At 42.3% G+C, this 20,911-nt stretch overlaps 1 protein-coding gene across 2 annotated transcripts; it reads right to left on the bottom strand.

Moving 5' to 3' along the window:
• Positions 1 to 207: 207 nt before the first annotated feature.
• On the bottom strand, positions 208 to 20,199 carry arhgap45b (Rho GTPase activating protein 45b). Of its 2 annotated transcripts, none has more exons than XM_054603267.1 (24): positions 19,851 to 20,199; positions 18,630 to 18,885; positions 17,402 to 17,584; positions 13,139 to 13,279; positions 12,347 to 12,431; positions 10,977 to 11,049; positions 9,676 to 9,748; positions 8,971 to 9,102; positions 8,597 to 8,658; positions 8,327 to 8,437; positions 8,131 to 8,211; positions 7,852 to 8,019; positions 7,532 to 7,669; positions 7,196 to 7,392; positions 6,462 to 6,562; positions 6,202 to 6,288; positions 5,934 to 6,035; positions 5,629 to 5,792; positions 5,334 to 5,522; positions 5,089 to 5,226; positions 4,564 to 4,835; positions 4,223 to 4,460; positions 1,779 to 1,878; positions 208 to 694 (listed from the first exon to the last, which is right to left on the bottom strand). In XM_054603267.1, exons 1-24 carry the CDS (start codon positions 20,172 to 20,174, stop codon positions 294 to 296), a joined length of 3,816 nt encoding a protein of 1,271 aa, XP_054459242.1. In that variant the 5' UTR covers positions 20,175 to 20,199; the 3' UTR covers positions 208 to 293. The 2 variants fall into 2 exon arrangements, with proteins under 2 accessions (XP_054459242.1, XP_054459243.1); XM_054603268.1 differs by lacking the exon at positions 19,851 to 20,199 and adding an exon at positions 19,359 to 19,523.
• Between the last annotated feature and the right edge of the window lie 712 nt (positions 20,200 to 20,911).

Genomic DNA, 20,911 nt, shown 5'->3' with positions numbered 1-20,911 from the left:
ATGTTTCACTGCCAGGAGAGATCAATACAGCTGAAAAATGCATTAAAAACAGTAAAATCTTGATGTACACATGCTGGATTTTAATGAATAAAAACCAGATTAATATTCCTGTCCCTCTACTCCAACTAACAGACTTCAAACACACATTGATTTTGATAATCAGACAAACTCAGGTTCACTGTCCCTGTTTCTGGTCAGGGGTAATTTCTTTCCACATAGACGAGCCAGTTGGAACCTCGACAAGCTCAACATGGGGGAGCATTGGTAGTCGTCGTTGTTGTTGTTGTTCTGGTTCACGTTGAGCTCGGCCAGAGAGGCGCTGAGGTCCTGCTCCGCCGCTGTGTCTTCATCTGGGGGCCCGCTGTCCGGCAGCGCGGGGGCAGCGTGGGGGCCCGCTGTCCGGCAGCGCGGGGGCAGCGTGGGGGCCCGCTGTCCGGCAGCGGGGGGCACCGCGGGGGCACCGCGGGGGGCACCGCTTCGTCTGGGCCTTGATCTGCATCCTGTTCCGGGTCGGTTTGGGTCGTGGACTGGCCGGACAGGTCCAGACTGTCCCTGTAGCTCAGCTGGTCGTCGTCAACGCTCACCTCGCTCTCCTGCTTTACCAGGATGAGGGAAGTTGCGGTCCTCTGGCCGCTCTCGTCCACCTCCGAGTCGGAGAGCTGCTCACTAGAACCCAGAGACCCCAAAGAACCTCCTAAATGGAGATAAGAGAGCAATGGTTGCACAGGGGTTAAAAAAAAATATTGAAGTTAAACATTAAGGCCAAATCTTGCAGATAATTACATTTTTAGAAGTGATACATTTGTATTATGTCTACTTTTAAAAAGGCATGCTATGCAGGAATTGCTGCTCAATGTTTGTAAACAACAACAACTGTTTTGTGCCCCTCCTCCGTAACACCAGAGGTGCCCCCTGACCCAATAACACAGCCCAGGGTACCACCTGCAGCGTCACAGACTACAGTAAAAGCAAACCCTAGGTTAACTCTCGTTTTGGAACAAGCTTCTGTTTAGCGTTTTGCCTCGCTGTATTTTTTCCAGCTCTGGGTCAGCCATCATGGCTTCCTCTTAGATACGTGCTTGCACATGCATAGGGGGCTTCTCATCCAGAGCCCAAATGCTGACGGACAGAAACATCCCGGAAACCGCGAAAGAGGGGAAAAAAGACAGAGGGCTCCAAACTAACTTTTAAGGGCTACAAACCCTCTCGGTTGGTTGCATAAGAACACGATTTGGTTGCATCTTTCTTTTGGTAAAGTAATCAATGTTTTTGCATACTCTGCTTTTACTGTCGTCGTCATTATCAGTGGCGTCTGAGTTGGAATCTCTTTTGTTCTCGCCAAACCCAACCTCTCTCTCCTCACTTTACTTTTGAAGTGTTTTTTTCTGTTTTAGGTACTTAAACGTGCTTCCCGCGCTTTGCAAAAGAAACCACTGATTATGATCCTCATACACAAACGAATAACAAAACGGCCGCTTTTGTATCAAGTTATTGTCGCAGTCTGTTTTCCTGTCTGTGCAGATACAGACACCGTCAGACAGTTCTAGTGGGCCATAAATGGTGATTAAGGGATTATATTTGCACGAGTCTATCAATTGTTGTTTTCGGAAAATCCTACATAGTATACCTTTAAATACCATGTCACTTGGAGCTAGAAAGAACATGAGTGAACTTCTTTTGATTCCCACTCTTTCAGTAGAAGATAAATCATTTTCAACAGTATTATACAACCTAGTCTTTAGAAAAAAAAAAAAAAAAAAAAAAAAAAAAAAACTTACCACATCCCTCCTCCATCTTGTCAGATTCTGGTATATTTGGCTCCTCGCTGCCTCCATCCTCTGCATCAGCCGAGTTTCCTATCTTGTCATCTGCAGTACTCTGAACCAGGAGGGGGAAATGAAGAGATTGTTAAAGAAAAACAATGTAAGAGTGTTCTTTGGCTTTTTATTTTAGATCAGAGACCGTATATCAACACATGCAAATCAGAAGAGGAAAGCTGTAGTCCAATGAATCTTGACTGTAGATCGAAACTCTGAATGAGGTAATGGGTGATGTTTAAGTTTATAATGTTTTCGCCTTTTCAGAGGAACAGGAGGAGGTACACCAGGTTTTGTTCATGCTCATAATTTACTGGCAGCTTATCAGCAAAACCTTCTTTCATGTGTTACAGTAAAACATTTCACCATTACTTTTGGGTGATCCAACATTTTCCAAATGACTCCTGAAGGTTCAAGTTCTCTTCTGTAAAAATATTTGTATTCAAAAAAATCTGTTTTCTAGCAAACTTTCACACCCTAAAAATACACTCAAATAAATACTTGCATAACTACTAATTTAAACTAGCTGCTGTGGGAGGCTGTACTTAGACACAGAGGTGCAAAGGACATTGTTACTATCTTTTCTGGCGTGTGCAGTCACATAGTGACCCATTCATTTCTATAAAAAGCTGCAATGCAAATGATCAGATATTTGGCTGTGGTGTCCTAAATCTTCAGGAGCATGGATCATAAGTTACATTTAATGCCTATTTATTTATTGCCTTCAAATTTTATACAAAAGGCCCATAAGATAAGATAAGATAAGATAATCCTTTATTAGTCCCAGGGGCCAAATTTGCAGACTTACAACAGCGTAGAGTAAAGTGCACACAAGAGACATAGTAGAAGACAAGCTAAGAATAAAAATAAAGAAATAAAAATAAAAATAAAATAAAACAAGTATTATAAATACGCAATAAAAAAACAGTAGAAAAAAACAAAAAAACAACAATAACTGAAATATTATATTTACAGACAGAGAAAAAAAACAACAACTATTTTAACTATTTTTAACTTTCCTAACTATTATTGCACGGTGTAGTGTATTGCACAGGTTATTATTGTAGTGTATTGCACAGGTTATTATTGTCATTATTGTCATGTGGTCATGTGGTCTGCTGGGAGCAGAGCTGGTTGTGCAGCCTGACAGCAGCAGGAAATGTTTAAGTTTATAATGTTTTCCTGCGGTACCTCTCCTTCACACACCGGGGGTGAAGCAGCCGGTGGCTGAAGGAGCTGCACAGAGCTGCCAGAGTGTCCTGCATGGGGTGGGAGGTATTGTTCATCAGGGATGATAGCTTGGCCATCACCCTCCTGTCTCCCACCACCTCCACCGTATCCAGTGGACACCCCAGCACACTGCTGGCCTTCCTGACAAGCTTGTTCAGTCTCTTCTTGTCAGCTGCTGAGATGCTGCTGCTCCAGCAGACCACTGCATAAAAGATGGCTGATGCCACCACGGAGTTGAAAAAGGTCTTCAGGAGTGCTCCCTGCACTCCAAAAGACCTCAGTTTCCTCAGCATAGAGTTGCTCTGACCCTTTTATACAGAGCGTTAGTAACACCCCTAAAAGGCTCAGGGATGTTTTTCCGTGTCTCAGTTAAATTAAAAAGGTCATACCGTTACAACCTGTATCATTAAATATTAACCCTTGTGCATCACAGGAGGGACATTTGGTTTTAATATATTTTTTTAACTTTTTGTTCATTATGGCTGTGTTACTGGCACACTTTTTAAACAAGAATTTGACGGTTCAATCTCAGCTCCATTAATAAGTCAAAATTGAATAAACAAAGTAGTCAAAATAGAGACACTCAGACCCTTAAGGACAAAATTAACTCCATAGAAACTGATTAAAACAATTATTTTCCACAGCCAATACAGCAAAAACAATCATGCATTCATTTTGTAAGAAGCTTTCAAATAGGGGCTTCAGAATCAAATCAACATATCTAATCATTGAAATATCCCATGGTATGAGTTCCTCCTTTAGCATTTTTTGTTATGTAATCAAACTGGTATTTAAAAAAAAAAAAAAAAAAAAAAAAAAAAGGGTAAAAATTCAGAAAATTTGGCATTAGAAATATATTCTTTAAAAATAGAAAATAACATTAATATCAATTCTTTTTATAGCCGTTTTTAGACAGTTTTTGGTCCTCAAAAGTAACAAGTAGGAGTTTTTTCTTTTAATCTCACACTGCACCAAAAAGTCAATGTTGTTGCATCAAAATCAATGTTGTTGCTAACCATTGACATATCCCAGATTGTGAATAATTAAAATAAAAAAAGTGGCAACTGGCATTTAAAGTGTTAAGAATTCTTAAAATGAAAACATATCTCGTAGTAATGATCAAGGCTGACGTTTTAAAAATGTATAATTCATTTATACTGCACAGGGAGTCCTACCTGCTGAGTGGAGGTGGAAGCAGAGCGACCCATTTTGTGGGACTGAGAGGTTTTGGACTGGAAGATGGTCGAGTAGAAGACGATGAGGGACTCCACGATGCGGGCCTGGTGGGGGTAATCGACCAGAGAGGAGAGCGATATCGTGGCCCCGGTTGGACGGGGACGCATCAGGGAGGGACCGAACACAATACCCAAGTTACTGGGACTCATCTTGTTGTCTTCCTCTAGCTCTGCAATCCTGAAGGGACGAAGAGAGTGGAAAAATCAAGAATAAATATGAGCTTAGAGTTTTATCTTCCTGCTTTTTTCCCCCATTTTTTTTTTTTTTTTTAATTACTGACCTCCGAAGGTGGCGGATTATGTAGCGCAGCGTAGCGACGTTAGCCTTTGGCAACTCCTTCAGGAGCGCCTTCAGCTTCTCCACCAGAACCAGGACCTCTGGGTCTGTGTCGGGGCCCAGATCCACCAGCTCCGACCCCTTGCCCGCCGCGTGGTTGATGCTGTTCGACTCCGCCTCCTCTCCCTCAGGTGTCTCCGCTTCGCCCTGCAGACTCTCCTTCGCCAAACCCATCAGCTGGTTGTACAGGCGGAACAGCATGATGGGCTCTGGCAGCTGGGTGGGGTTAACGGATACAAGAAGAAGTGTTAGAGGGGCTGAATTACACATGAACACGCAATATTTGTAGTATGGAGGAGCAAGAGAGGCATGCAAATGAGTTATTTTCATTTTGAGCCATAATATACAACCAGAAAATTGAAATGGTCCAGCAAGAGTGCTTTGCTCAGGTAAAATTAAACACGTTTTTTTTTCTAAATCCTTCACACTAGACTTTGAAGCATACTGTGTTCTACTCTTGCTTGTGCACCTGTCTGAGGTAAAGCTTGAGGACGTTGCTGATGTCATGTGGTGAGCACTGGGACAGCTCCACCAGCTCCTTGCCATTCTCAAAGGCCTGACACAGCTTCTCCACCCGCGTCTTCACCCCGTTCACCCGGTAGATGCCCTGCAAGGAGGAAGCAGAGAGTTAAAATCAGACTCCGTGGCAAATACTCAAGAAATCCAGCAGTGCTCGCTTTAACAATAAAAAAGAAAAAAAATCCACTTTCTCACCTTCATCTTGAGCGCCCGCCTCTCTATCTCGGAGATGCACTTGGTGATGATGAAGGGGATGCCGTCACTGGCACAGCTGGCCACCTGAGAGAAGTCCCTGCCGAACAGCTGCAGACGACCCTGCAGCTTCTTGTGGCCGCATTGGATGGCCAGAGTCTCCAGGCAGCGCTTGTGACACGCCAGGAAGCACTGCGAGGACGGAGAAGAACGCGTTGACCTCATGAACATTAATGAGGTGTTTAAAAAGCTGCAATGTTCGGATCCTGAGTCTGAGACGAGATGAAGGGGAACTCACCTCCTCGCACTCGGCCCCCTGGAAGTAAACGTAGCTGTCGCACTCGCGGCACTTTGAAGGAGTCCGTAGCTTCCTCAGTCGGTGGGTCTGGGCTGCTTTGGACAGGCCGATGTTACGGAAAGGTCTGGTGGACACCACCACATCTGGATCCATGCCGTTCATGTCTGAGGACAAAGACCCACGTCATACAGAAAACTCAGAGCCAGCACTTGGAGTGTAATGAAGATGATGCAGTGTTTTTTCCCTTGTAGTCTAGCCATGTTATCGAACGGTCACATCAAACAGTGATAATCTAGAAATCTTACTTGGAGCTTCAAATGAGTTCACATTCCCGTCTTTCTCATCTGCGTCCTCATTGGACGACATTGTTCCAGTGGATGATGTGCGGACAATTTTACTGATGTCACCTGGATGAAGCATACAGTTTAAATACTAACCTCACATATAAATAAAGACAAATCACACATACTGTGTGCCTTTAACTGGAAATAAAAACAAAAAACAAAATCTCCCTTATGGTTATTCATAAGTGAGATATTCTGATGCACGTTACTGTGAATCTGTCTCACTCACTTGAGCTGGCAGTAGGAGACTCTAGGCCTCCCTCTCCTCCAACGCTGTCATCGCTCACAGTCGAACCCCACGACTTGTGGCCCTGCCCTGAGGATAACGAAGGGACAGGACTTGAAAATCACTTTCTTAACACTGTGCTCTCTTGTGGTTGTTGTTTATTTTTGAAAATGGATGAAATGAACCAAAAACTCTTAAGCAGGCTGGATGTCTCAGTAATAATTCTCTTAACGTAAACTACAGAAGCAGCAGGCTTCACTTACTCTTGCGCTGAGCCTCTGCTTCTCTGTGTTCTGCAGTTGCTGTTTCCGTCTGGCTCGTCTGTTCTGTGTTGAAACTGTCGTTTCTGGGTCTGTGGCCATGGCTGCGATGAGGAATTAAAAGAAAATATATTTTCTCTTTGGTAAAAACACACATTAGCTTTTTTACTGAGTGTATGATGAGAAGATTAATACCACTCGTCTGTATTTTTTTATATTGTGAAAATATGAAGCCTCAGCTATTTCCAGTCTTTGTGCTAAGCTAACTGGCTGCAGCTTCATGTTCACTAGACTGATGTCAGAGTGTAATCAGTCATCGCATATAACTCGCAGCACGAAAGCAATTGAGAATATATTACAGAAAAATATTTGAAAGGTATATCCAATAATTTCCTAAAACATATAGACTGATACAAGAATAATCCCTCTCAATCACCACTTATGACCCACTAGAAGTGTGTGGCAGTCTATGCATCTGCAGTATACAAACAAATCAACAAGCAGTAGATCAGGAACACCCGCGTTATTCAAGGTAAAATTACTGTTTTAATCAATGGAGTCTTGTATTTTTGAAGAAAAGCTGGTTACAGCTGCTTCAGTTCCCGCTGGACAAAGCTGCCTGACAGCAAAGTAAAACAGTGAAAATATCGCACTGCAGAAAATAAATAAATGGTAACTATTTTATAAAGGTTGCAATTAAAAAGCTGGATAACTGTGGCTCGGATTTAAGCTCTTACTGTGACGATGAGCTGGAGGGACAGTAGTTCTCAAATGCGTAGTGAACACTCGGCTGCTCCGGCAGCTGCAGGTCTCTGACGTAGGCCGCGTACTGCTGACCCGGGTCATACAGCTTACTGCTCTCACACAGAGTCTGGTAGTGGACCGGCAAGGCCACCGTCTGCATGTGCATGAGCTGGTAGTACGAGATGGTCGCCTGGTGGAGGAAAGAGTTGCAACAAAGAGGATCAGAAAAGAGTTTATATTCATTACCTTCAATTATTGCTTTAATCCTAACTTGAGTATAGAATTTAGAGCAATGAAAGAATGTAGGAGATGCGTGTGTTGGTTCTGACCGAGCGGAGGGTCTGGTCGCTCTGCTTGATGACGTCCTGCAGTTGTCTCAGCACTGTGACCTTTGTGTGCTCCAGCTCCAGCTGCTGAGTGGTGGCATCTGCTATACACGTCCGGTAGGTGGCCTCCGCCTCGTCTGACTGCAAACAAACACAAGAAACATTTTTGAATCTTTAACTTACTTGCTGCGTTTGTTTTTCTTCTGTGTGCAGCCATATAAAACATTTCAGACCACACTGAAAATCTAGCTCTGGAAATGCAGATTATATTTATTTTTTACTCCACGGTGATAAAGCAGTTAAATGCAGTTATTGATATGAACCTTGTTGCGAGCCTCTTCCTCCACTCGTTTCTTCTTCTCCACAGACTTCGCTGTAGATCCTCCTCCTTCCTCCTCAGCTCGGCAGGCTGCTGTTTTGGCTTTTTCGTACTCCTCACAGCGGACCATGTAGACTTGCTTGGCTTTCCGCAGGTTCGCCTCACACTCCATCTGAAAGGCAGGTCATTGTTGGCCCTTATAACTTCTTATTGTTCCTTTGAGATTAACAGAAACAGTCTTACTGCTAAGGCCTGCTCATGTGTACAAAGTACGAGGTCGTACCAGTTTTCTCTTGGCTCGAATCCAGTGCTCCTTGATCTCCTTCCGTCTCTTTTCATGCTCCTGTTTACGCTGCATCAGCGGCTGCACAGACAAACACATATTGACACGATGTGGAAGGAGAGCATGAGCATGTATGAGCGACTGTCACAGGGACACACGACTCACAGAAGTTGTGACAAACTTTGGTTAAGTTTACCTGGATGAAGGTCTGGGTGTGCAGGGTGGTGCTGGCCTGCTGCAGCCCCACACTCTGCTCCTGGTCCTGCTCCAGAGCCAGAGAGTAGATGGAGAAGAGGGGCATTTGGGGCTGGAGGGAGCAAACAGACATGGGAGAGAGAAGGTTTATTTTCCAACACAAATGGAGGGATGAAATGCCATATCGTTTTAAGTTTATCATAGTTTTTAACACTCAATATCACCGATAACTAGTGAAATATACTCAGAGGTGAAATAAAAGAAGGTTTACGTGTGTTATGCTGTGTTTGCAGGACTGGTACAATCTCTGGAGGCCTTTGGAGAACTCAGTTTCTGAAATATAAGAAAAGAGGACACTGTGTTAGACAGTTTTTCTACAGTTGTTCATAAAGTACAGCTACAAATAAAGATTGCTGCAGGAATAAGTCCTAAACATTTGTTAGGATTATCATGATGAACAAAACGTGCAAGTATCATAAATGTTTGTCTGCCACAGAACTATTTCTACTATAATCCAAAGGAATTAGTTTTTTGTCGAAGGAACCAGTGTGATGCTTCCTTCTGGGTTGTCCCATAAAATAAGTCATCCCTGCAGCAGCTTTAATCTTAAATATAATACACTGAACCTCCAACACTCCCACTCACCCAGAGAGATTCTCTTCTCCACGTAGCTCATCAGGTCCTTCATGTACTTGGAGATGGTTTTGGCGTAGAGCAGAGCGGAGTCCACCCCTCCCTCGCTGTTCTGGAGGATCACATCCACTTCCTCGGCTCTGCCTACGCATCAACACACAAACACAGGTCACTGCACAGAAACAAGCTCAGTCTGTTGCTGCGACAACATTCAACTGTTTTTTGATGGTTAGGATTTGTGGGAGGCAGAAAAAAAACAAAAAAAACTTTGCAGCCAAGGTGTGAAGATTCAGTGTTATGATCTCAGACATCCTGTGTTTTGTTTTGGATACAACCTTTGGAAAGTCAAAAGACTCACTGTGGTCAAAATTTGGAATTTTCTAAACTGTTTGAACATTCATAAAAGTGAGATTTTGCAACTGGCACTCTTGCAGTGAAACACATCGGTGTAACACTGTCTTTATGCCAACAGGGGGAGACATATCAGACACACAGTGTGGAAAAGCATGTTAAAGTTTTCATGATCTGAATAAAGGTTGAGTCACCACTTTCTACTGTAAGCAGATAACAGGTTCCACAGCAAACATGTGAAAACAGCATGCTTTCTTTCTCCCCACAAAAGGGGGAGTAAATGGAGGGAGAGAGGAGTAGAAGTATCACAAATATCACAGAGAGAATGTGCAGGAGTGTGAGTGGAGGAGCAGCTGATGGTCTTACCCATGTCCTGCAGGTCGCTCCTGTAATGTCCGTCAGCTCCGTGTCCTGTCGCAGCGTACAGGTTCTCCATCGACTACACAGCACAAAGATGAATCACACATCAGGGCTCGTCATCAGCTTAGGGATGTTTTTATTTTATTTTATTTCCACAATTCTTTGGATAGTTGGGAGTGGAAATCACCTCATGAACAGTCAGTGAGAATCCTTTCTGACGAATTGGTGCCATTTGCACGTTCTAACACGTCAAAATTAAACTTCATTCTTTATCTTCTTTTTCCAGCCGTGTGTCTACTTACATATGTTTATTTTAAATGTGTGCTTTCAAAAGCTTTCTAAATGGTTAAAGGTAAGATGGTTGAATAGGAATAGAGTAACAGGACTGAGTTTCTAGCACATTCATGTAATGTAGCCACATGCCATCAATGCTAATAGCATGAGAACACCTAGCACCTTCAGAACCTGAGAAATGATTAAAGGTAACAGGACTGTACGTGGAGATAGACACTCCATTTCTGTATTTTTGTTCATATTGTTAGTATGACAGAGTGAGAGAACTTAACTGCGCTCCAAATACTTTATCTTTTTACTGAAGCCGTCCTTACAAAGTACATACTGCTGCACACAGTACTAGAAACACAATTGGGACATACTACTTCATCAAAACATGGAACTTTGACCCTCTTCTCCATATATCCGCTGTGCAGAGGATTGTGGGTAAGAATAGCCAGAAAAGCGTATTGCAAAATGCTACCTGATGCAGTAGGACATACTGCCTCTGACATACTACATTTTTCTGGCATCCTTAATAGTATGCTAGCATTGGAATTAGAACGCACAGACACTTTGGGTCTTCCCAGGGCCTTCAGGAGACTACAATGATGCTACGTCCTGTAGATCACGTAAAACATTTTTAGAGGAAGGTGTCATGTGGTATCATGATGACAGGACTGAGTGACTAACTGCTGACATGACTATGTGTATTTTTAACTAACATGTTAGGGGTTTCCGAAGAAAAACATGTATTTTATGTCTAAATTGGACAAAGGCTGGATTCTAATAATTATATTTATGGTGTAGTGTTATAGAAAGTGGGCACGTGCTAGAGTCTTAAATTTAAGTTTTACATGTTTTTATTTAATGTAATCTTTATTTTTTATTAAAATCCTGTAAAACCTAAATCTGTATCTTCAACCTACAATTAGAACAAAGTGCAGGACACTTTGCTTGATAATAAATTGTATTATACAGATTATTTCCACTATATTTATGCATGTGCATTAGAAGCTCTGTATTAAACTCACCCTGCTCTTCTCAGTGGGCAGCTGAGAGAGCAACGTGCTGCTGTCCACCTCTCCCATCAGCAGTTCAGACACACTGAGGAGAAACACATCAAAGACAGCTTTATATTTGGCAACATCAGAGACGTAAATATAATATGGATGTGATGATATATGGATATGGATGAATAATCATCCGTTTGTGTGTGAAAAGTGACTGAAAATGGCAGATTAGAAAAAAAGAGGAAGAGGCCCTGATGGAAGGTCTCCACAGCTACACATGTCCTGGAGTAAGGAAGTGATAAAATATGTTTCATTTGAGTAACTTAACCTCTACCTGCGATTATCTTACTCTCTAACATAAATTCTTTATGTCAAAGAACTAATTTTCTTTCAGAATCCCTTTATTGCCAAGTAAGTTTTCACAAAGTAAGACAAATAAAATCAAAAATGAAAGACGTAACAAATAAAGAAGAAAATTACAATCAAAATATGAACAATGTATCTGAATTAAAATTATGAATAAAAAAATATATATATATCAACACATCCCTCATCCATTCAAGAAAAATCCTTTTTGACATATTTTTCATTTTGATTCAATTATTAACGCTAAACAACAAAAAGGTGCCGTCTCCATCTTGATGTTAGTCTGTTCATGACATGAAAGTGAGTCGAACAGAGGAAGAGAAGAGGAGAGAATGAGGAAACAGACACGTCAGGCAGATTTCAACCGTCTCTGCCAGCTCACTTCCTCCTGAAGCTCTGTGACAGATGTCTAAACCCTGAAAGGGCACAGAGCAGCATGTGATGAACTGTTGGTGCAATGAGCTCCAATTACACAAAAATAACTGACACATTTCTCTACTCTGGGTTTGCATTAATTTATAACATTATATTTTTTAAAAGGAGGGAAAAAAACTAAACATTTATCTCGAAAAAAACCCTGAGATTTGGCAGTTTCATAGTTGCCACGTTTAATAATGTTTTTGCTCTAGATTTCCTCTAAAACATTCTAGTGATTTGTTATCTGCTCAGTCTGAAGCAATCTTTCAGGTAGTCAACAGCCATTTCGAGTTTTGGTTTTGTGTCATACGGTACAAGTTAAAAAAAAGAACCACTTCCTGTTTTCAGCTCAGCCTCATGCAAATGTGTCACCATCGCTGCACTTTTTTTCTCCAAATTCCCAACAACAGACCTCGTACGTAACGAAAGACACACACAGTACCGTCTCTTCTGTCTGAGGTAACACCTGCTTAGAAACACTGCTAGCTATGTGACTAAAGAGGTCTTTGGTGGAAAGGCAATAACTAACCACTAATCACACCAGTTGAACTCACAGTAGGATTACTTTCGGATTAATAAGGTTGTGTGAAGGTGCATCAGATACTCACTTGCTGCTAAAAGCAACTGCAATGGTTTCAATCGCCTTCTCAAAGTCCTTTTTATCTGCCTCGTTACAGGCCTCATAGTGGAAACCTGAAAAGAAAAATCACAGCCATGCTTAAGTTCAGGTTTCAATTGTGGTTTGAAAAATACACTGTTGACCAAATGAACTCACACCTGCACAACAAACTATATGCACAGCATTACATAACGGATAATTTCTAACAGACTAGTTTAAACATTTATATACTGTTGTTGCAATTTAAATAGCAGCTTTCTTTCTATAATCAACACATTTTTCACTTTGATAATCCACTGTATTAACACGTTTGGACTGATAACCTTATCTATGCAAGAAAAGTAAATAAAGAAAACCAAAATATGAAAGTTATACAAGATAATAATAGTTAAAGATAAATTGTTAGGGATCTAGGAAACTAACATGCATAAAAAGAAGCACAGGAGGAAAGCAGAAAAATGTGAACATAAAGACAAATCAGTCCAATGGTTCATTTCCTACGCTCCTAGTTACACACATATATACTGAAGACGTGACTCAGCCACACAGTTTCCAGAGCTTAAAGCATCAACACGGCTAAGGAAACTTTGCTGTGTCATAATTAATAAAATCAAATATATCCTTGTACAAACGTTTGGCGATTTCCATCTAAACTAAATTTGTTGTCTGGCCATCAGTGTGCCCAAAGACAAAAGGTTTAGTTTACTCTTGATTAAAGTAAATGTTTGTGTCATCACACCACATAAAAGGCAGGGCTGATGGTTCTAGATTCCTGACTGACCTTTGACCTTGGATATGAGCTTGCCGGCAGCAGTGAGGATCTCCACGGTGTTGAGCAGAGGGTAGGTGTTGATGACCTGACGGAGCACCCGTAGGACCTCCCCCAGACACTCGTGAGCCACGGGACGCTGATTCTCCTTACCTGGACGAGAGGGACGAAGGAAGAGGGTGAGGCAACAGTCATACAACAGGCTGTAAGAGACCACATCCCGAGTTTTATTTTTCGGGTAAAGATTTTTCTTTTAATCCATTTCTTTTATTACATTTCTGCACAGTCTGAAAATTGAATTGCAGATTAACTGTTGGCTCGTTTCAGACAACCAATCACAAAGTTAAATCATAGTTTTACAGACAGGGCTCAATGCATGATCCTCAGATGTCAGAGCCAGACATCGTAAGCACAGTTTGAAAGAAAGGCAGCCAAAAGTTTCCTAAAAGTTGCCCCTAAAGTAGATAAAACATTATGCAGCAACCTTGAAGGTTCCCTTCCAGTGGAGGGCACCACGAATAGGTGCCCTTAAATGGACAAAATGTGACATTCAGTGGCATAGGCTGCACACCGATATATTTATGTATATTTTATTTTGCCCCTGCCCCGAGAACACCCGAGTCCGCTACTGCTTGTAGGCATTCGGGGCTCAGCCCAAACCTAGAGGGGGGTCGGGGGGCATCATCCCCTTGGGAGCCAACAGCAGCTATATGCACTATTTTTCGAGCCATTTGATAGTAGGATGCCTTAATCTGCACATCATTTGGGGAAATGAAAAGGATACTAGCTACCATGGAAACACTCAACCTGTAGTACCTCCAGCCCATTTCACATCTAATTGTCTAAACTGTCTTTATTCTGAATCCATCAGCAAATGTCGAGGATGAATAACTTTCATTTTTGCCACCTTAAAAGTGAAACATTTGTCTGATGTTACTGTGTTTAAGTAACAACATAGGTAGGGATTCAACAGGGACATGAATTACTAATCTTGAAACCCATTTTATTATACAATACTAGTGAATGTTTATAGGCTATGGCGAAACTACGCTAAAACATTTTTGGACATCTGCTTTTGCTTTTTCTTGATCTTGCGACGAAACCAGCCGAGACAAGTTATGTTCAGTTTTTTGCGTGGATTAAACAAAACAACATAATGTGTTAATTAGTGAGCGTCAGATGCAACACATTTTGTCGCCTTTAGACAGAGCAGGGCTAGCCGTTTCCCCTCGTTTCCAGTCTTTATGCTAAGCTAAGAGGCTACTGGCTGTGCAGCAGCTTTATATTCACCATACAGACATGAGACTGGTATCAATCTCTTCATCTCAACCCGCTGCAAGAAAGCAAATAAATGACAGAGCATTCCTTTAAGTCAGTATTTCAATTGTGTCTGTGTAGTGGACGGAGACGGCGGGGAGACAGACAGTCTGAGCACAAACAGTAAGGTCAGTGATAACGAGTGAACGAGTCCAGAGAGTCAGACGGGTCAGAGCTCCTCTGCTTTGATGTCACTTGTGACACAGTTGCAGCCTGCATCCTCATTTCCTCCTAAAACACACACTCACGGACTAGTTTCATGTCTAATGTTGCCACCTCATACTCTTCTTTGAACTCTTTTTGTCTAGAATGGAGGCAGCTCGCTCAGGGAGGAGGCCAGAGGGCAGCCGATCTGCCATCCTCCCACAGACCGTTTGTTAAAAAAAAGTGTGTCAGAGTGTCTGAGCTGCAGATGAGACAATAAGAACATGTTGACCTGAACATCACGCCAGAGAGGATGTGGTCATCTCTATTGTTTAGCAAGAGTAGAAACTAATTATAGTGCGCAACATCTGCTTTTTGCAGCTCACGAAAACAAAAATCACTTTACTCTCGACTTGGTTCGTTTGATGTTAAGGATATAAAAGTGGTCTTAAAAACTGTGATTGTGCTGCTGATTAACGGGCGAAGAGGAGGAGGCGTCGCGTCACAGGGCGACGCAGCCAGCCTATCGGAGGAGGAAGTGTGGATGAGGCCCTTCTGTCAGAGGCTATCCATCATGGCTTCCTGTTTAGAAAGCGCTCTCTGGGTGGAGAACAAGACGGAACAGAGCCAGATAACGGCAGACGGAAAGACACGCAAACAAAACCTGAACCATAGAACCCTTCCTAACCCTGATAACGTCAAACTATAAAAAAAAAAAAAAAAAAAACTTTCAATTTGTTTCTGCAGGTGGATTCGACTCTGAAGCGGTTGTATTTAACTCCAAGAGGAAAAGGTTTAGATGTTTCGCCATTTTGAGCCTGTGTGTGAGCGTGTGTGTGTGAGGCTGCAGTAAACAAGAAGCCGGCTTCCTGCTGGAGACAGGGTGCGGTGGACTCTGTGGGCGCAGCGGAAACGCAGCACTTCACTTGGAGAGAGAGAAAGGATGCTCAGAGAGACTTGTGCGCTTGCTTGTGCAAGGTGGCTCCTCCCCCTTGTTCTCCCTCCCTCTCCCACAAAGCTCTGCACACACGTCGGTGAAGATGACTGATGCAAGATTAACACCGCATGTCCTCTTTGTGTAAGTCAAGTGGACTGGGAACGAAAAAAGGGGAAGAGGAGTATTGTTCTGTCTGCAAATGTATTCCAAATACAAAATGTACACAACACAAAAAAAACAAAAACACTTGCCGTGTTCACACCTGGAGTGCACAGCTCTAAGTACGTCAGTTCGCACCTGGTCACAAGTGGTCTCCAGTGACCACTTGTGACCAAATCTCACTTTGCCACTCTATATGCAAATAATTAGGGCAATCATTTGCAAAGACCAAATGTTTTTTAAACCGGCGAAAGGGCAGCGGTTCACTTCCTGTGCCAAGTCTGACAGAAGTTAAAAGAAGAAGTAATGTACGCAATACAGACCGGGTTTTTTCCATGGCGTGCGCCAAGCAAACCAAACCGTGATAAATCTCCATCGACCCTTTGAAATTTCCAGATGTGCTGGACATAGCAAGATACATTAGCATTTACACGATGAAAGATATGTAGTCAAACGCCTCCCTGACCACCTCATGAAGTGGTTTGATTGATCAGATCACAAAGCATCTTGTTGGTCGTTTACACTTTAATTTAATGCACTTCTGATCTCTTTGGCAAAGACACATTTTAAAACCAAGTGTCAACAGGGTCTACTTTTTGTCTTCGCAGTGGTGAAAACGAGTCTCATTCTAGTCTTTAGTTTTGTGATCGCAGCACTGAGGGCATTTGGCTCAAACCCTAATCAACCAAAAACAAATGTTCTCAAACCTGTTTCTGTGCCTTTTGGGAAAAATGTACCAGCTGATAAGACAGAGAGGAGACAAGCTCATTTTGACGGTAAATATTTGAGACCTTCTGAATCAAACATGAGCTCAATGTGTCTGCGGGTTGATGTGTGACTGCGGGTTGATGTGTGACTGCTGGAAGCTTTTAAAGAGACACAAGAGGTGAATAGGGTAACATTTTAACGAACAGAAACCTCATGTAATTTCCCTTCTTTTTCACCAAAAGCTATTTTTTTGTATTACAACTTTCTAAAAATGTACCTTCAATGTGCAAATGATCATAATTTGGATAAAGCCTGGTTCAAAATTCTTGTTTCATTTTGTTGACATCAGAGTCAAGGGTTTTTACAGAGGGGATTTTGGATCTCTCTGTTTCACTCCATAAGTTAGAAAATACTGTCAACAGCCATTAAAAAAAATAGTTTCTCCCTGTTTTTAGGAGAAAGATATTGTATAAATCAGGTTATGATTGCTATATGAACAAACCCCTCTGTAAAAACCTTCAGAATAAAAGATAGGAATGAAACTGGAAAGTTTGCTGTATGCAAGTGCAGCTGAAGGGGAGATTTCTGGATCAGAGTCTGAGAAAAATCTCATTAAGAGGAAGATATGTTTTGTTAAATTACATTCATTTGAACAGGTGAATAGGCTAAAAATAATAATATACGTCACCATGAACCTTCCCCAGTTGATTACTTACATTAAGACAATAAACTGGAAAGAAACAAGTAAACTGAAATGGTATGTTTAAATATGCAAATTAGGGCTTATCTAATGGTAACTTTTACTGAATTATGGAGAAATCTACAGACGCGAACAGACAAAATAGTAAAATAAACATATACAAAAATGTGTATACTGGACGTTTTCTTTAAATTAGTCTGAAAGAAGACATGTTATGGAAGCAAAATAGCTGCAAATGTGAAAATGGGCCAATGCATGAAAACAAGTTTTTTTGCCTCCCTTTAAATACTTAGTACGTTAAAGCACTAACCTTCTGCCAACACGACATCCTTCAGTTTCTCCACAGCCTCTGCGAAGCGCGCCACGTCCCTCAGCAGGGCGGGGATGTCCTCCACCTCGATGGCTGTGCTCTCCGGACCATCAGACGGGGTCGTCGGGGTCAGGGCCCCTTTCCCCTGGCCTTTAGTGAACACCCAGGACTGGAGCGGGAAACCTGAGGAGACAAACACAGAACAAACTTTATTTATCAGGAAAAAAACACCAGATATTTTACAGCTCCAACATATTTAAAGGAATATTTGGACCACGCTTATGTGGGTCCTTTAAATACGGTACAGGGCTAAACATCCATAGCTCAACGTTACACAGACGGAACCAAATCCACCTTAAAGCGCCTCCAAATCTCACAAATGAACAATTTATATCTTGTTTGTCTAACTCAAACAAAAAACAAAGTGTAAAAGCGATAACTTGAGGTTTTAGGTTTATTTGAGCTGTAACTTTGAGTCGGCATTGCGTCTGCTCGCAGACAAGATATATTCCGGCACATAACCGCATGGAAAACTGCAAAATGGCATTTAACACTTTGGTTTGTGTACAAGTTAAACAAATCAGATATAACAAGTAAGATAGTGAGATTTCGAAAGGTTGCTATTGGTGGATTTTGTTACCTTTGCACAGAGCCAGGCTAGCCGTTTCCCTCCATTTCAAGTCTTTTTGCTAAGCTAAGCTACCCTAACTGGCTTCTGGATGAGGCTTCGTGACTGAATGACAGACATGAGTGGTGTTGATTATCTCATACAATACGTGAATAAGCATATTTCTAAAAGTGTCAAACAATTCCTTTAAATGGAAATTGCTGCGCTCCTGTTTAATATCATTGTAACTTGAATATCTTGGAATTTTATACAAACCAAACAATTTGAGAATGTCCCCTTTGTCTCTTTTTTTACATTTTGGAAATTAAATAACGTGCGGAAGTCGAGTGATCAAGAAATCAATCTTCCAAAGGTCAAGGCTTCAAAGTCTATGTTTTCACTCAAACTTTTTATTAATGCTGAAGTCAATTTAAAAGAAAAAAATGAAATTCTGGTTTAATTTGTTTCTTAAATTTCAGGTAGGTAAAATATACTTTTCTTTCAAATATTTTGTGCACTGTACTCATCCAGATTTTGCTTTCTATTTCATTTCAGGTGTGGACTTCTGCACATTTCATGAACTTGATAAGATGAATAACTACAGATGCATCCAAACCAGACCTGCAGCGCTGGCGTGTCTGCTCAGCGCCGTGGGCCTCTTCAGGGTGGACACTGGAGACGGGCAGCCCACCCCTTGCATCCCCGCCAGCTTGCCGTGCTGGACGTTGGGGGTCCCCGGGCAGGACAGGGACGGGTCCAGCAGCCCTGCGGAAGTCGGAGTGAGAGTTGAAGAGGAAGAACAGGAGGACGAAGGCGAAGAGGAGAGGCCGATGTCAACGCCTCCATCTTTACGAGGCTGCTCCTGAAGGATAGACAGCTGAGAGAGGGAAAAAAAACAAAAAAAGGTCAACACAATCACATGATTTCACGCTTTTCCAGCTCAACCATGACGCCGTCCTGACGTTCACCCGTGTTTTTGACTCTGTGGACTTGGAAACACAGCAGTTCTTGTTGTTGGTAAACACACATGCAGAGACTTTCACAAGATCCTGCGCTGCGTGTTGTGTAACACTTCCTGACTGCAAGCCGCTGTCGGGTGTGGCAAACAGAGCAGAGTATAGAAATGACATTTCTACTATTTGGAATAAGACAAATTATGTTTTTTTCGCAGATAAACGACCCCTTCATCTGCCTGAAAACAGGAAATAAAAAGTTGTTTTTTAACCTTTTTTTGGTGCATCTTACAGTCTAGTTAAATGGTCACAGTTTAGGGCCTGACAAGTGCTTCTATGGCAAAGTAAAGGACCTGTACGCAGAAACACAAACATACATGCATCCACTCCAACATACCTGCTTAAGCCATACGTTGTGCTTGTTGGGCAGAATGTCCAGTCTGTCCTTACTCTTCGCCTCAGCTTTCTTAACTCTCTGACTGGAAGAGTAAGGGTTGTAGCTGCTTTTGCTGCCACGTTTCAGCATGCTCCTTCCCCCAGTTATCACAGCCTAGTGTCCATTCTGACTAAAAGCACGAGGCCACTTTTTGAAAATGACACTGTAGCCCCCTTTTTTTGTGTGTGTGCCACAAATGAATAATACTGCCTAATGAGTCACATCTGAAGCGTGCGTAAAGTTTGTTCCACACAGCTATAAAAAAGTCATTATTTCTCCAAAAAAACACACAAAATACAACTTATATATGGAACTGTGTCCGGAGGCCTCTCTCTGCAGCCTGTCCCCTCCAGCTGAAGGTCATCTGACACTCACACACACACACTCACACACTCACACCAGCAGACTGAGCACCACCACCACCAAGGAAACCAGAAGTGATGCTCTACTCACAGACTGGGCGCTGCTCTGCGGCCCGGGGCTTCCTGCTCGGCTCTTCTTCGAGATGGATGGCGTCTTAATCAGTTCCCGTTTCTTCCTGGCGAACATCTTCAGAGTGCCTTTGCCGTCCATCCCGGCTTCTCGGAGCTTTACTCGCAGCCCACCTACCCAACCTCCGACGCGCCACTTGTGCGCTCTGCTGCCTCCTCTTCCTCCACCTCCTCCTCCTCCTCCTCCTCCTCCTCTCAGCGGGAGCTCGTTGCCATTCGTGCCGACGTGCAGCCAAGCAAACTGTCTGTCCGTGGTGTTCCTCCTGTCACTGCTAGTGTCGCACATCGGACAGACAGACAGGCAGACAGACAGGCAGACAGACAGCTCGCTGCAGGCATCCGCCCTGCCTGCGTGCTTTTGGAGGAGGAGGAGGAGGAGGGACACGACTTTTCAACCGTGTTTGCTTCTAATGGAAGATTAATTGAGTTTAAATGACTCACTACACTTTATGTCAGCACTTTAACTTGTCTTATGCATTCAAAAAATAACCCAAAAGGAGCTTTAACTGCGTCCTAACCCAAACCAAACCACAGCACAGAGACACACACACTGCTGCTGCTTTGTTCTGATTCACAGTCATCAGTTCATCCTTCACACACGTGTGTCTCCAACATGTGACCTGAAGCCTTTTCATGGTATCCTTCCGCCTCTGCCTGCACCTGCTGCAGACAAATCAATTAAATAAAAAAAAGAAAAAGAAAAGAGAACTTGAGAGATAATTGTTAATCAATTCGAAAGGTGGAGAGAGAATCTATTAATAGTGATTATTGAAGTGTTTGCATCCTCATCCTGGTGTGAGATATAGATTCATTTTGAATAAGATTATTTTGTAAGCATTGAGGATTTTAAAAACAGAAAGAAGGACTATTTGAACACTAGTTGATGTGTGTACAAAGGCTGTTTGGCTCGTTTAAGTTACATTTTTATGTTGTTTTTAAACTTTTTGCTGTTCTGTTAATATAGTCTGTTATTTGTGTTTATATTTGTGAAACTTTGAACCTTTTATTCTTCCGTCTTGGCCA

This window comes from Anoplopoma fimbria, chromosome 8, assembly GCF_027596085.1.
Source record: "Anoplopoma fimbria isolate UVic2021 breed Golden Eagle Sablefish chromosome 8, Afim_UVic_2022, whole genome shotgun sequence".
Taxonomy (NCBI): domain Eukaryota; kingdom Metazoa; phylum Chordata; class Actinopteri; order Perciformes; family Anoplopomatidae; genus Anoplopoma; species Anoplopoma fimbria.
This window is presented reverse-complemented; position numbering and strand designations above follow the sequence as displayed.

Excerpts from the sequence above, each read along its gene's own strand:
- arhgap45b (XM_054603267.1), bottom strand. The coding sequence starts at position 20,174 with ATGTGCGACACTAGCAGTGACAGGAGGAACACCACGGACAGACAGTTT. Across the intron at positions 8,020-8,130 it reads TTCGAGCCAAGAGAAAACTG|ATGGAGTGTGAGGCGAACCT; the intron begins GTACGACCTCGT and ends CCTGCCTTTCAG. Across the intron at positions 5,793-5,933 it reads GAACTCATTTGAAGCTCCAA|ACATGAACGGCATGGATCCA; the intron begins GTAAGATTTCTA and ends CTTTGTCCTCAG.